The sequence below is a fragment of the Pezoporus wallicus genome, unplaced genomic scaffold, assembly GCF_028554395.1.
Source record: "Pezoporus wallicus isolate ANWC-B61680 ecotype Strahan unplaced genomic scaffold, APGP_CSIRO_Pwel_v1 contig_3058, whole genome shotgun sequence".
Taxonomy (NCBI): domain Eukaryota; kingdom Metazoa; phylum Chordata; class Aves; order Psittaciformes; family Psittacidae; genus Pezoporus; species Pezoporus wallicus.
In genome coordinates, this window is record NW_026641153.1 from 199,727 (window position 1) to 215,914 (window position 16,188).

The following is a 16,188-nucleotide window of genomic DNA, read 5'->3' on the forward strand; positions in this document are numbered from 1 at the left end:
AAGAAATTAACTTCAGCATAAGTGATTTTACTGTGAACTTTTTACTCTGGAGTTCATGGTTGGCCTTAGCTGTTCACTTACTCTAAAACAGTGTAATTGATCTATTCCAAATTGATCTCAAAACTGGTTTTTATCTTCTCCTTAGTGCAAAATTATGTTCGCACAGGAATTGCTGCTACTTTCTAGATGAAGTGCTTTAAGGTGTTCAGAAGAAGCTAGCATGTCAGTTTATTGAGCTGTTCTTAATCCCGCTTTGAAATAGTGTACTAAGAATTAAGTACACTTCAAGTTCATCTTGTCAAGAAAGCATGTACTTACAAATTTTAGTCTGTGAAGATAGAGAGGCCTTTTCCTACCTTAAATTGATTTAAAACTTGTCTTATGGGATTGGGTTTTTATGTGCCAGGTCACATACCTGGCAAGCATTTGTGAAAAGGGATTGCATATATGCTGTAATTGACTTCTCAGCTGGATGTTGCTGTGGGGTACACTGGTATATATTGGCGCCATTGCTGCTAGCTATGCACTATCTCCTTTAAATCTGCAAGGTGCTGTAGTTGTTTTCTTGATGGAAAATGGTATATTCCTAGTAGAGATAGGAATGCAAAAAGTGAAGGACAGACAGGCTGAGAGCTGGGCTTGTTCAGCCTGAAGAAGAGGAGGCTCAGGAGAGACCTTATAACAGTCCTCCAGTACCTAAAGGGGCCTACAAGAAATCTGGAGAGGGACTTTCTACAAGAGCATGTAGTGACAGGACAAAGGGGAATGGCTTTAAACTGACAGAGGGGAGATGGAGATTAGATATTAGGAAAAAATTTCTTCCCTGTGAGGGTGCTAAGACACTAGCACAGGGTGCCCAGAGAAGCTGTGGCTGCCCCATCTCTGGAAGTGTTCAAGGCCAGGTTGGACAAGGCTTGAAGCAACCTGGTCTAGTGGAAGGTGTCCCTGCCTGTAGCAGTGAAGTTGGAACTGGATGATCTTTAAGGTTCCTTCTGGCACAAACTATTCTGTGATTCTGAAGCACATGTGCAGTCTCTTAAATTCACTCTGGGAAGCTATAATGCTAAGCTTTTAAAAGCATCTTCAAATTGTGATATTACTGATGTTTTATGTATGGCAATATTGTTTGGTGTTTACAGTATAAATTGTCCTTGATGTTCCAAAGGCAGATTTGAAAATTTTGTAGGGCATAGAAGCTATGCTTTTTGGCCGCAACCATGATAATTACAATGATCCATTCAGATGCACCCTTAATTGAAAGTAGTAGAAGGGGGAGAAAAATGAAAGGGGATGTCGCAGGATGGAGTGATAAGAGGCTGAAGTCTATACAGCAGAAGTGTTCCAGAAGGATGGCTGTGGGAGGCAATCTGTAAATTAAATGATGTATGGAGAAGTAAAACAATAGAAGTATTTTGAAATACTTTTACAAGGTTATTAATACTTCCAGGAGCAGGCTAGACACTGGTTTGAACACTCAAATTTTTATTTTAAGTAAAAGTAACATCTTCCACAGTATTTTTCGTAGCAAGGTAAGTTGCTCTTTTAAAATCAATGCTCGATTGCCCATTTTGGGGGGAAATTGTAGCTACAAAACCAATAAATTAAAGACATCCAAGTTTGGCTTTTTTTAGTTATATCCTTTATGCTTCATATTGACATATATTTCCCCCCCCAATTCATTACTGGTTTTCATGTTTAGGAAGCTGAGCAAGCAAGAACAGATTACTTCATTAGAACATTATTACTTGAATTTCAAAATGTAAGTATGCAGTCACTTCTGGTCTCAACTTTAATGGTTGCTCAAAGGTCTCTAAAATGATACAATGGGGGAAACTCATGAAAGTATCTTCACCTTTTAATGTGCTGACTCTGTGTAAATCATACAGTTTTGAAGTGATGTTAAAGGCTTAGTATATAAGAAAAGAGTAGTAAAAGTCTTCCCTTGTCTTTTTATATAAGTTCTTGGTTAGCCAAACTTGTGTGATGGTCTTCAATACCATATGTTAACAACTAGAAAGCTTCTATCACCCTAGGAGAATTTCACAGTTTACCCCAACTGAAAACATGATGACAAACTGAATCAAACTTGTCAAAAGACCCTGTTTTCTCTGGTTAGCTTATTTTTGGGTCAAGTCTGTGTGCTTCTTAGAATTTGCCCTATAATTTGCTGTCAAGAGGATTTTACAATGTTAAAAGATATTTCTGATGCCTGCTCATATATCTCTATTGCCAAATAAAAATAAAGTCAGAATGATGACGACTTAGTAACTCTTTTTATTTTCTCCAAAGTTTCTCACTCTAGCTTGTAAAAAGTTACTCTTTTTGGAATGGAAAGAGATACAAGAAATATGGAATGCTCTTGACTAAATGAGTTGTGTTCTCTTTTTGCTTGGAAAACTTCTGCATGGGGGAGTTGTATGTAATATATTCAAGGGTCAAGATAGAAATGTCCTTTTAAAAGTGAGCTCAAGGCTTTGGAATTCTTGAGGATTTGATATCCGAGTGTCCAAGATGTAGAATTCGCTTACCAGACATTCTGGTAAAGCAGTTCATTTACACAATTTAAGTTGGCAACTGTAAATGGATAATTGGACAAAATTAAATTTATTCATCATTGGGAAAATTTAAGACGCAAACTACTGTAAAATATGGGACCTACTTTAATAAACTGTGTGCTAATTGTGAAAGTTGTCATATTTTCAGTGAAATAGAAGCACTTGAGTTCTCACATAAGTGTTAAGAAGGAATGATTTAAGCCTTTCTTGCAAACTTAAGTTTCGGATTTGATGTAACCTCATTATTCGGAAAAACAACTGTCAGCGAATAAAGACAAGTGTAGAGCTGTCCTGCAAAACCAGGAAGGTTAATGGGCTGTTTTACAGAATGTCTTTTTAATGGGCATCCTGTATTAAGAAATGATTTACCACAGGTTAGTCTCACTTATGGTTAGGTTTTGTTTAAGAGTGCTTCGTTCCATTTCAACAACTAATATTACACCAGTTATGAAAACTGTTGAATCATGAGGAAGGTAATTTTGAGGGGGTAATTCTTTTACTGGAGTAGCTTGTTAGATGCTTGCAGTAGGATACATGAACTCTAAATCAATTTGTTTCTGTTGGTATGTCCTGAATGCTCATACCTGACCATGCTATGAAACTTTAGATAGCAGAAATGAGCTGCATAAAAAATGTGGGGTCTGCAACATTTTTTTCTGAGATGGTGCACATAAAAACGGAACTGAAAATGTATCAAAAGCCCTGAAGCTGAACCTACATCACATTTAATAGCTGAATATGATGAGAATTGGTTACTTCAGAAACAGCAGCTAATATTGCTCGCATCTACTATGCATACAAATCATGTTTAGCTGCTTCTGTGAATTCTGTTCTGGTTAATATTTATAGAATGCCTGTGTACTACATAAAAACTAAGTAAGAAAAAGAAAGCTATAGTTAGAGCTATTGTTCTTTTCAAAGAGCCTGAAGTTTGCATTCCTTTAAGGAGTAATGTAACTGAAAGGATTAACAAGATATGTTGATATTTAACCTACGCAGCTGATAAAATGATCTTTCTTCAGACTTACTTAGCAAAGTTGATTCAGCATTTCTGTGGGCACATACTTTGGTAATGAATTACAGACTTTTCATCTCACTTTGAAAATTCTAAGTATAGCCTTGACCTGTGGAGGAAAATATGTATTTGGGGTGTAGCATAATATCCTTCTAAGTTCACTTTCTGGTTTTCCAGAATAATGAAAAGTCTTGTCAATTCTATAAAATTTTCAGTGGAGAATCATACCAAATTCTATGCAAAAGAAATTGAAACTCATAAATATACAAAATTATTCCAGCTTCTATGATGAAAAATGATATGGTCTTTCCCTTTCTCTCTCTCAAAGTTTAAGACTGTAAGGAGAGACTATCTTTTAACACAGTGTGAAGTTGTGGGTCCTTTAACCCATATGTTACAGACAGGGTCTTCTGTGAAGTATCCCGTAGCGCTTTCTCCTATGCATTAGCCACCACTCAAAGTACTACTACTTCAGAACTTCCCTTTTGCTTTTGCAAGAAATTGAGGGTCCATAGAACTAATTATTTCATAGAAACTCCTCAAATAGGTATTATCATTAACACCTTTCTCCCTCCCCATCCTTTAGGAGACTCGTAGTGTCTACCAATTTCATTATGTTAACTGGCCTGACCATGATGTCCCTTCATCTTTTGATTCTATTCTGGACATGATCAGCTTGATGAGAGAATACCAGGAACATGAAGATGTACCAATTTGCATACATTGCAGGTATCAGATATATTTATTTTTTCAACTTAAGTTTCTTTGAAGTCTAGACTTTTGGTATGAGATGTGCTAGTTGGATAAATTCTGGTTGAGAATCAATTTCCTTTTTCTAAAAAGGAATATTTCTATTTCTTCATGTCAAAACTTGGCTCAAAATTGTGCAGCCTTCATTGTCTTTAAACTCATGCCACAGTGAAATTTTGCTTCTATTTCTTTCCTGATTGATATTCTGTCTTAGTCTTTGAAAAGGAAAATGTCTTGTGGTTCTTAAGACATTTAAACCCTCATTAGGACAAAACAGACTTTGAAGATCATTGCAAATCAGATCTGGGAGTGAAGGTTTCATTCTCAATAGGAGAGACTACATAGCAGGTGCATCACTACCTAAGAACTCTTGTCTGCCTTCTAATACAACAAAAAAAGGTCTCTAATGAGCAGGCTGTAGTTTCTGGTTGGTAAGTCTTTGCTTCTGAGCAAAAGCAAAGGTTCCTGCTTATGATATTTAATACTTTTTAAAGCAACAAAAGTTAATGTATATATGTCAAAAGAACTGAATTCAGATTTACAAGCCAGGAAATGTTAAATTGTTGGGACTTCTTAACTCTTTAGAGCTTGATGATACTCTTAAGAAGTAATTGAGGTCTAAAACCATAAAAAACTTGCTTAGCCCTGAAATCCATTTCACTTTGTCCTGTTTCTCTTGAATGTCAATACAGTTGTGAAGGCTGATTCTTTACAATGGTATAATTATAATGTAATAAATATGCATACATTATAACTATGTGTAAAATAAATTCATTAGGAAGAATAAGTGATTGTTCACTGTCATTTTTTAATAGCTTTTAGATTTAAGCTGTTAAAAGATAAAAAGCAGAAAATACAGACATGATGCTAAATCAGAAAAATGTGGGAAGTCTTTAATGTATTCTGGTTTGCCATTTAACATATCTACCATTAAACTTGGACAAAATCCCTTCTGTTGAAGCAGTGGTAACTAGAAATAATGTGATGAAAAGGGCAATAAAAATGTCAGCATTGAAGCGTCTTTCATGATAGCGGTTCCAATAGGCTATAAAATATTTACATTAAAAGCTTTAATGCTCCATTCTGCATTTTGCACTGCCAATTCATTTTTCCTTTTAAGATACTTGTGTCGGGTTGAGTGAGCTAAAAATGAAAGGTATTTAGGTACTTACTTTTTCATGTGGACTCTGGAAATAAAGCTTATAGTGTGCTTTTTAACCAGTGAAAATGATTTCTAACACACCTGTTTATATTCATAGTGCAGGGTGTGGAAGAACAGGAGCCATCTGTGCCATAGATTATACATGGAATTTGCTTAAAGCTGGGGTAAGGAATCTTAAGAGAAGAAAGTTTGTGGCATTCCATCATTTCATAACCGTGATTGACTGAGCTCCCAAATGTTCTATAATAGCGAGATGTTTAAGACATTCCAGAACTCTTTTGACAGGTTGGATGTTTAGTTTCATTGCATTCATGCTTTAGTATGAACTTACTTCCCTTTGACAGCAAGTTTTTATCTAAAAAAAAAAGTGATCGTAAAAGTCTAATTTTTAACATATTTCAATATAAAGTGATTTTTGAATTCAGCTTTTTCAATATCTCTGCTTAATCTTGCAGCTTCTCAAACCTGATATTTCAGATATACAGGGATAACTTCAGTCTGGGTTTTTCAGGTTATAAAGCATCATTAATATTGCAGTATCATATTAACTCTTTCATGGGTGTCTCATTTTCAAATTACTTGAACTGCTCTCATGTGGTCTAAATCAAATGTTTGAAACCAGTTCTGGAGAGGCATCTGCATTGAATAGATGCAATGTGGAGAAGACAGATTGGTTTAGCTGTAAAAGTTAAACATACTTTTGAATGTCTAGCAGCTTTTGTATTGCTGTTCTGACAAAGTTATATCAATGTAATTTACTTCCTTCTGTATTTCAGAAAATACCTGAAGAATTCAATGTATTTAATTTAATACAGGAAATGAGGACACAAAGGCATTCTGCAGTGCAGACAAAGGTATGGTTTGTTTTAAGATTAATCTTCATCATATGGTAATATACACTCATTCTGTGTAAAGATCTCATGCACTAATTTTTATCTGGTACCCTACCACAGGAGCAGTATGAACTCGTCCATCGAGCCATAGCACAACTGTTTGAAAAGCAACTGCAGAAGTATGAAAGTTGTGCGGATTGGAAGATTGCAGATGGAGTGGTATGTGTCTTTCCCTTCTGAAGTTGTTAGTTTAGCTCCTGATCGGATTTCTCTGTAAAGTCTAGTTTTTAAGTTAGACGTCCAACAGTGTTAAGACACATACAGAATTTGTTTGGTCTGTAAGTGGGTTTTGCTGTGTAGGGACATCTAGCTTGTACCCAGCTTACACTTGAGGACTTTGTAAAAGTTGGATCAGATAATTAAAGGACATAACAGATGCAATTGCAAAGGGGAAGTAACAGAAAAGATTCTAGTATAGATGAAATGTAGGAGTCTAACTCAATATTTGAACTGTGAAATGTGCCCTTACTTTGGTGAGGTGGCAATAGTTGACAGCTGATTGTTGCTTTGATTAGTAGTACTTACCCCAGTTCTGATCTATTGGCAGCAAATGAAGTTATGTCTAAGCCTGACCTTCCACAAATTAGTTGTTAAACCGTGATACAGAGCAAGAACATATATAAAATAAAATGTAAAATATATAAAAAGTAAAACTCCAGCCTATATACACATGCATTCATATACAAATAAACACATGCGCCTGTGTGTATGCAAAAATATATAGATTACTTTTATCTGTTCCATGCTTAGGTTAAACTCATGAAAGGGAAAATCTTCATAGACATTTTCTTTTCCTCCTTCTCCCTGGTGTGGTGTTGGGCCCAATTTTAAACCTATAGATAAGCATTGATCTGACTCTTCAACTGAGACTGGGGTATTACATGCTGATGTGTACTGCCTTGGTCTTGGTCCAGCACAGCCTTTATGTAGTTGAGCAGGGCTGGCTTCACATATGTGTGTTGAAGTACATGCAATAGTTCTGAGGTCTTTAGTCATGGTAAGAAACCTGATGGACTAAGCAGAGTATGGTTGGGGCAGGCTGTTTTAATTTGTTACAGGTTTGATATTCAGCATAGTCAGTCTGTGAACTTTCATTTTGTTTCTAGGAATGAGCATGATGGGGTTTGGATTGTGCAGATTTATTAGCTTGGCACAGAAGTGATTCCAAATTACTCGACTCTTGGTCATGAACTAATAAGCAGATCAGTCTACAGGTTATTTGACTTTGATCTGACCCGTGTCTTGAGTCAATCCAAACTGTCTCTTATTTGCACATGTTGAGAACATCTGAATAAGGAGGTGACACAGCATGTTGATACTATGTCCGTAACAAAGACAAGTGCTGTCTGTAGAACATTGAATGGGATTTAAGTGACTGAGTAATAAAACAAGGACAAATAAATTAGGGATAGGTAATGTGCAGGGGCTGAGACACAAGGAATACAAACTCTGAACATGGAGTGCGAGTTTTGAGTTTTGCTTGGAGATGGTTCTGGTTATAATCAATAAGTTGTAAAGGAAATTGAATTTTAGCAAATATTTGGAAACTAATAAGAGCAGAGAACATAATGTCATTGTCTGGATACCTTGCAGCTTGAATACTGTCTGTAGATCTGCTCTGCTTATCTCAAAAGCCTATTACAGAATTCAAGCATTAAAAATTTGGACAAGGATCAAAGGTGTCAGAAGGCTTCATCTAAAGCACAACCAGATTGAGCTAGAAGAGAAATGGCTGAAGTTAGATAAGGTAGAGGTTAAGTAACAGTAAAAAGCTGATTTCTATTAACCTTTTCTAAAGGGTATCGATGATACCTGGCAGGCTTAATATAAAAGGAGGTAGTCCTCCATGCAACATGAAACTGCAGAGCTCCTTGAAGCTGAAAGCCTGTTGCTTTGAGGTAAATATCTCATCATCTTGGAATCTTCTTCCATGAATTTGCCCAACCTCTGACCTGTGAAATTCCACAGTTGCAAACTGTTGGAGAACATCCTGGGGAAGGATCCCTGCATGTCTGCTTTGTCCTTATTCTTCTCTGTAAGTTTCCTTTTGGTCAGTACTGGAAATGGGACAAAATGAATCTTTAAATCCAGCTAGGTGCAGCCTTTTTTACACTAGGAAATGAGGCTTCTTCATATTGTAGCTTGAACAGTTCTACAGGAGAATTGAGGACAAAAAGGCTCGTAAGTGAAGAGTTCCTGTATCTAAGAATTTGGTACTTGCAAGTAAATTTGTTACTATCCATTGGATAGTTAGGAAATTTGCCTTTGGGGAATGAACTGGTGTGAGCTTAGCTTCTGTTTTGGTTTTGTTATGGAGTATTCTACCCATGTACCCAGTTAAATATCTGCTTGTAGCTGTAACCTCATTCTCAGAACTTTGAGGCTCACTGGAGAGAGACTGTGTGTTTGCCAATCTGAATATGCTCCCTTTTTTCCTCCAAGGGTATTATGTAGCATCTGTTGTATGTAACATCTGGTTTTCCCCAGAAATGTTCTAGTTAGTATTTTAACTAAGACACGTCCCAGAATGTTCGTTTGTTTTAAAGCAGACAAACTCTGATGCAGGAAGTTTTCTAATAACTTTTATTAAATACAGTGTAATATCCTAAGGTTCCTTCCCAGGTCTTACTCTGCCTGCAGATGATACAGCAACTGTGGAGTCGTGTACCTGTGAGGGGTTTTAATTATATTCAGTGGTAACAATGCCAAATAAAAGGACGTGCCTGCTTTGGATATGTTACTGTTAGTTATACAGGAGATAGTACTGAAGTGAGGAGGAAATTCTCTTTAATCTTTCATATGTTATATTTTGATAGTACTCTGAAGAGCTGGAGTACTCTATAGGGTCGGTTTCATGGTTTTGTTGTCCAATTGCGCTTCGCATTTCAAGCAGTGTTTGAAATGAATTGAGTTATCTAAGCTTTATAAGCAATGTTTGCCAGTAACATCACAGTAAAAAGTTAATCTGATTGGCAACAAGTAGCAGTATTCATAGGGAAGTAGCTTAGACACAATCCTGGACATGTGTTCCTGTGAACTTGCCAGCTTTGCCCTGCTGGAAACAATACTGTAAAAAGTCAACAAGAAAACCACATGAAGTGTTTGAAAATAGACGTACAATAGGGTTAGAATTTCTGTTAAAATTTAATAGACTATTTCAAAACCATGTAGTCTGATGCGCATATGACATAGTATAGTGTAGTCATTGTATTTCTTACCGTATAGTTATATGCATACTGTGAATGTATAGAACTATAAATGTGCTTAAAATAATACAAAGTATGCAAATTAAATTATATGAAGAAAAGCTTTCATCAGATAACATAGCACTTTCAGTAGTCCCCACAGTAGCCAAATTTCAGAGCAAAGACAAAGTTGCTCAGAAGCAATTTTTTGTGATAGGAAGACTCGGATGCTAAATTTGATAATCAGAACTATCCTCCCATCCCCATATCCCTGTGGTGGGACTCTCTATAGAGTATCAAATTAAATTGAAACTGAGTCTTGGACTCGACCCGATTCCCACTAAATGTCTTCATCATGTTGTGATGTACTTGAAGTTTAACAACTGTGTGCTTCTTGCCAACATTGGTTTTGTTAGTGCTGCTGTGAAAATACTACATTTGGCTTTGTGGTTGGAAGTTTTGAAATATGTGTGACCTGATTAGTCTTGATCATCTGATACCAGTTACATTTATATCAGTAGAATGTTTTGTGTTACTCAAGAGACTTCAGATCACTTCCATGCTGTGAAGTGAACTATGATAGTCTTGGAAAGTCCAAATAAGATGAAATTCCATCAAGTTGGATGTTCTGTATGTGGAAAAAGGAAAATTGATTAGAAGACAAACAACAGAAAGATTACTATCTCTTTGCTAATGTTTCATGTTAAATTTTGTCTCCTGACAGTAACAAGCATGTTACAGTACTGCAAGTCCTTGTTTTATCCTTATCCCATGATAAAAACTTGCATTAAGATACTTTCTCCAAAATATGGCATTGCTAATTCAAGTGTCTTTCGCATTTCTTCCTGTGAAAGTGACAGGATTCTGTTGCTGTGCTTGATTGCACTTTTGGAAGCTGCGGAGGAGTTGACTGCTGTAAGAAGAATATTGATATTCAAAACATTAGTGGTTTGGAAAAGTGAAAAGACTTTGCTGCTCAAATTCTCTGCTGTTTTGCAGCTTGGAAAGACATTTTTGGCCATTATAGCATTCTAAAAATCATCTGTGTCTTCAGACACATTTATCTTGTTGCCTGTGCTTGGAAAGTTTTATTTAATCTGCACCATTTGAATGCATTGTTTGAGTCTGAAGTTTTTCTCCTCTTATCTGCCGATGTTCTGTGGTTCCCGTGCAGCTTTATGATAAGGGCAATAGGAATGCCTTGATTCCTTTTAAGGGAAGCCCTAAGATTACTTCTGGAGGAGTCTTTGCAGTACAGAAAGCTTCTGAATGACATTAAATATTTCCACTGGGAATTCCAAAAGAAAATAATGCATTGCAGTTCATGGGCAAAAGGTTTTGAATTGTAGGCAATGCCTGTGAAATCTCAGTCTGAAACTGTGGTACTCTATTTGCTCAATGTTAATGACAGCTCCAGTTGGTGATTCAGCCATTGGAGGAAGTACATGGGGAAAAGACCCACCTATGGGAGATGACAGCTCAATTTAGGTCGCCTTAGCAAGTTGAATTAAGACATGGTGTGTGCCATGAGAATTCCTTGTTCCTCTGAATTACCACAGGAAGATGAGTTACTCTGTATTGTTGTAGAGTAGATGTAATCTACACTTCTAAGTAATTGACTTTATGGTCTTTTCATTTATTACTGTAGTCTTTCATAGATACACATATATAGGGTTTATATATATATATATATGTATGTATGTAATTTAACAGAATACCTAGATATTCCTAACTATGAGCATTTTCACCTGTCCTAACTGCTTCCTCAAATCAGTGAGGACATTGGAACTGAACTGTTCAGCAGTTGATGCATATAGTGGTAAAGGTTGGCAAAAGCTCCTATTCTTTTGTCTGCCCACATATCATTAGTGCTTCTATTTTCTTACAGTGAGAAGCACGTTCTGTAAGAGAGCAGGGTGCTGCACTGAACACTTAATTGACTGAATTGCACATTTGTTAATCAGTGTTTCTAAAAGACTAATGCTATATGATAACCCTCATGAACTATATGTTGTCCTGGCTTTTCTAAACTGATAGTTTATAAAACTGCCTGAGAATTCAACATCTGTCCAGAGAAGCAAGAGTGTGTTGACTGATGCCAATAAGCTGCTATTAGGAAGGCTGGAAGGCTTTTCCTTAATACTACCATCTGCTCATCTCAATGGATGCGGTCATCCCAGTGGAATACCCTATATTCACTTCTACAGTTGAGCTTCCTCTGTTCTGCTCCATCCTAGTCTTCTGCATGTTTTCCAGTTCACTTACTTTGATATATGACAGAAGGGGAAATGTGTGAGTTGGTATCACTCAAAGGTGCTGAAAATACAGGTTGTTCTCTATGTCTTCTGACACAGAACTGAGAACAAGTAAAAGATAGTTCAGCAAGCAGTATTTCTTTGATTAAAAACAAGAAGAGATCCAGTAGTAACTGAGCATAACTACTGAAAAATGCTGCAGCAGCATAAAGTTGGTAGGAGCACTGTTTTCTTCGTGCATGGCTTAGTCATTTGGTTACTGTCTTAAACTTCTATAATCTTCAACCTTCGAAGTAAAAATCCTTCACTTACTGGGGAGTGAGTTGTCTGAAAGTAAATGAAGCCTTCACAGAAACATCAATGTGTTGAGCTAATTAAGCAAAGTGGGGAAGAACCTCTTGTTTTGTGACAATAATTCCATAATTCTTGCTCCTGATTTAATGTAACTAGAACAAAGTGAACTGATCCTGATTTTATCCTAATGCAGACGTGAAAGCTTTTGAACCCGTATTTACCTGAAGCATTCCCAGTGTATGAAGTTGGGACTAACCCCTTCTCTTCTGGGGTTGAATTTAAAAGTACTATTTTGTGTGTGTGTTATTTGGTTTTGTAAACTCTCTGTGGTTGTGTATGTGCCTCAGGCAGTACAGTTTATACACATTTTTGAGGTGTATCTATACATTTTATTGCTAGTAGCAAAGATGGCAGTGCCTCTTCAGCTACTTCTGCCTGTGTCAGCTAGAAAGAGCTTCTTGCTGTATACATAGAGCTTAAAAATCTTAACATATGTTAGCTTCTTTAATAGGCTTTTTCCTCCGCCTGGGAGAAAAGCATATCTCAGGAAACATTCTGTTCACAAACGCTTCACTTTACAAACATAGAGGGACAGGGATGCAGCTGCTGGTTTGTTTTCTGGACACATCAGTCTACACCACAGCCAACAGGCACACCCTTTCCCTTGCCAGTACCTCTTAGAAAACTGAGTGCATAAATAAGAACTCTGCTCCTCAAAACTTCCATGTGGGTGGAACTGAACTGGAATGCTTTTCTGATCTGTTGTAGGATGGAGAAGTTGGTGGTAAGGGGAAGGAACTCTTCCTGTGGAGTCTCACTCTTCCTAATATCTATTTGTCTTATGAAACGTGGATGTGCTGTGGTACTGAAACAAGGCAAAAAGCCCACTGTTCTCAGGGTCCAGTTGCATTAGTTGCTAATCCTAGTTGCTAGTGCTTAACGTTTAAAGGGGGCCTTTTTAGTACAGTATCAATGCATTTGGTGCTATCCATAGTAAGGGAGAGACTCAGAGTTTACTTTGCACAAGGAAGCAGGGAGGGGTTTACTTTGCTCGGGGAATCAGAGAAGAGCATGACACAACCATTGAGCAGGAAACTGAGCTGATGCTGTTGGATACTGTGAGCCTCAGCATCTTTGGCACCAACCTTCAGAATGGTACTCTGCCTGAATGAGGGTAGTGAAACTCACTTTCCTGTACATTGAGAGCAAAATGGTCTGTATGGTCACCTGTCACTTGATGCCAAAAAGCTGAAATTGCTTTTCTGTCTTCTTGAGAGAAGGCTGGTAGAGGTTTGGATGTCCATGTCCCATGGCAATGTTTCGTTCCATCACTGACTAGAAAAAAAGAGGCTTGTTTTGTGTTTTGAATTATTAAAATCCATTAATGTATAAAATCCCAGCTCACAGTACACTTTGAGAGCCAACCAATGAGAGAAACTTTAGAATGAGGGTGGTGAAACACGAGAACAGGTTGCCCAGATAGGTGATGCTCCATCCCTGGAGACATTCAAGGTCCGGTTGGACAAGGCTCTGAGCAGCCTTGTCCAGAGGAAGGTGTCCCAGCTCATGGCCGGGGGGGTTAGGACTAGATGACCTTTGAAGGTTCCTTCCAACCCAAACTATTCTATGATTCTATGAAAACCAGCCAAACTTGATTGACTGCAATGGGAGCTTCAATTGTGGTCATCTAAACTTAAGTGGCTTTTATCTGCCAATTGAATCTCGCTCAAAAAGCCCAAACTTGATAGTTAGAGCCAGTGGTCAGCAGGACAATGAGCTCCCTGTGTGGTTTGCCTGAAAGAGCTAACACAAGCCATTGATACAGGAACAATGGGGTGTTTCTGCTGGAGTACTTCTGGAATACTGTGTTAATGGGGGAGGTTAGTGAAGAACAATAAGAAAGATCCAAAGATTCAGTATTTTTTCTTCACAGGAAAAGCTCCACTTAATACACTGAGGAATAGAATTTGATAATAGACTTTTCACACTAACAGGCAGTGATATGGTAACTTGTGGAAATGAAAATCATGTAACTAATGGATTAAATTTAAGTATTAACTTGCTGAGTGTTAGTTATGATCTATCTTCCAAAGCTGAAACTGTTACAAATTCAAATGCAATTATCAACATTTAAAGCAGAAATTAATGGGGACTCTCCTTCTGTTTCATAAGACTGAGAAGGTTAGTCTCTGTCACCTAGCCTGAACAGGTAGGCTGGCAGATAGTAGACCATGTTGTATGAAGCTGGTATTGTGCTTTGAAATATATGACACAGATCTGGGGTGTTTGTGGTGGTTCTTTAATACTGCTTTTCAGAAGAGTGATAGAACCATAGAAAGCTCCTGAAAGAAAAGTGTTAGGTAAAATACATATTAAATTCAAGGTAACATGAAGATTCAACAAAACCAAAGAGGACTTTTGGCGGTGGCATGTGTATGGAAATGGTATATATGGTTTATATATAGACTTTTGTATGATCAATTTTTATTTCTATACATATACATTTATATGTATTTGTATTGGCTGCATTGGAGTTAATATTCTTCATGGCTGCTCTTAGGGTGCTGTGTTTTGGATTTGTGACCATAACATTACTGATGGCACACTAATGTTCTGGCTATTGCTGAGCAATGTTTGCATAGTGCCAATGCCGCCTCTGGTTCTTAGTCTGCCCTCCCAGTGAATAGACGGGGGTGTTCAAGAGGATGGGAGGGGAACAACCAAGCAGATGACCCAAATTGACCTGAGAGATATTCCATAACACCATACAGCATTAGAGGGAAAAGAAGGGAGTTTGAAGTTAGCCATTTTTTTGCTCAGCTGGCTGGGCAGAGGTCTACCTGTGGGATGTGGTGCGTCGTTGCTTCTGTGTCACTTTGTTTTCTTTCTCTCCTCTCCCACCTTGACGCACAAGTTTTCTTGCCATTCCTCTTATCCCTTTGGAGCTGGGGAGGGGGGAGAAATGGGTGAGTGGTTGTGTGGTGCTTATCTGCTTGCCTGGGTTACCACACAACAATGTTATGTGTATATTTATAAATGTGGATGGATACATGTATTTAAAAATGCATACATATATAAAATCTATGTATCTCTTATGGTCCTCCTAAAAGGAAATAAAAACCTTCATGTTTTTCTGAGTAAGATAAACTTTGTTGTGCGCAAATGGGAGATGATTTAAGTCTTTTGGAACAGTGTTAAATCTTGTCACTTTACAGTAGCTGAAATTCTCATTTCCTTACTGCACTGTACGTTAGTCTTCAGTGTAGTGGTTGTGCAGGTGAAGTTTATTAGACTGACTGGAAAATAAATGCTTTCAATATGAATAATTTGGGGGCAAAAGGGAGCTTACTCACTGCTAACCTGAAAGATGAGCTTCTGAGAATTTTTTGTTACAATTACAGATGAAACAATGTTGTTAGAAAAAGTTGAAGTTATAAAATAATACTATGAATTTAAGTAGAATTTTGAAAGTGATCTGAATGATAGGCAAAAATATGTAATATTGCTGGGTGTTATTTTCATGTGTCATTGCAGATCTTTGGGCCTTTCAGTTTAACTATTGTGTGATTCAGCATTACAGCCATAAATGAAAACTTTTTCTTTTAATCAGGATGAAAATAATACAGAGAATGCTGTCAGTTCTTCAGATGCTGAGAAACAGGATTCTCCTCCACCAAAGCCGCCACGGACCCGCAGGTAGTTAGCTATCTTAATATATTTTGTATTTTAAGCTGACAGATTGACGTGCTTCATAAATAAATAGTAGACTAAAACCACTGATTCTATAAAGACTTTAAAGATTACTTTTTCTATTTATAAATGGAAATATACATTGTACAAATAGAAGTCTTCTAATTGAGTCTATAAATACAATCTTTAATATCTTTGTGAAGTCTCTGTTTGAATATGCCATTCTTGTGGTGACTGCATGTGGGTAGACAAGCATGCCCCTTTAGTAGTCAAATGTGTTAGATCTACTTTGTGCTCTAATTCTGTTAGGTGATAGTAGCAAAACATTCTTCAAAATAGGCTCAAATGATGACTGAACCTTCTCTTTTTAGAGGCACAGCCATAATGAA

General features: G+C 37.2%; 1 protein-coding gene across 1 annotated transcript in view; it reads left to right on the top strand.

Annotated features, from left to right (window-relative positions):
- Window positions 1-16,188, top strand: part of PTPN12 (protein tyrosine phosphatase non-receptor type 12) — a 71,895-nt gene that overhangs the window by 37,274 nt on the left and 18,433 nt on the right. Inside the window, exons 7-12 of the mRNA XM_057422416.1 lie at window positions 1,700-1,759; window positions 4,157-4,299; window positions 5,580-5,646; window positions 6,259-6,336; window positions 6,436-6,534; window positions 15,720-15,805. Coding sequence (XP_057278399.1) covers window positions 1,700-1,759; window positions 4,157-4,299; window positions 5,580-5,646; window positions 6,259-6,336; window positions 6,436-6,534; window positions 15,720-15,805 — 533 coding nt within the window. The remainder of the gene's footprint in view (window positions 1-1,699; window positions 1,760-4,156; window positions 4,300-5,579; window positions 5,647-6,258; window positions 6,337-6,435; window positions 6,535-15,719; window positions 15,806-16,188) is intronic.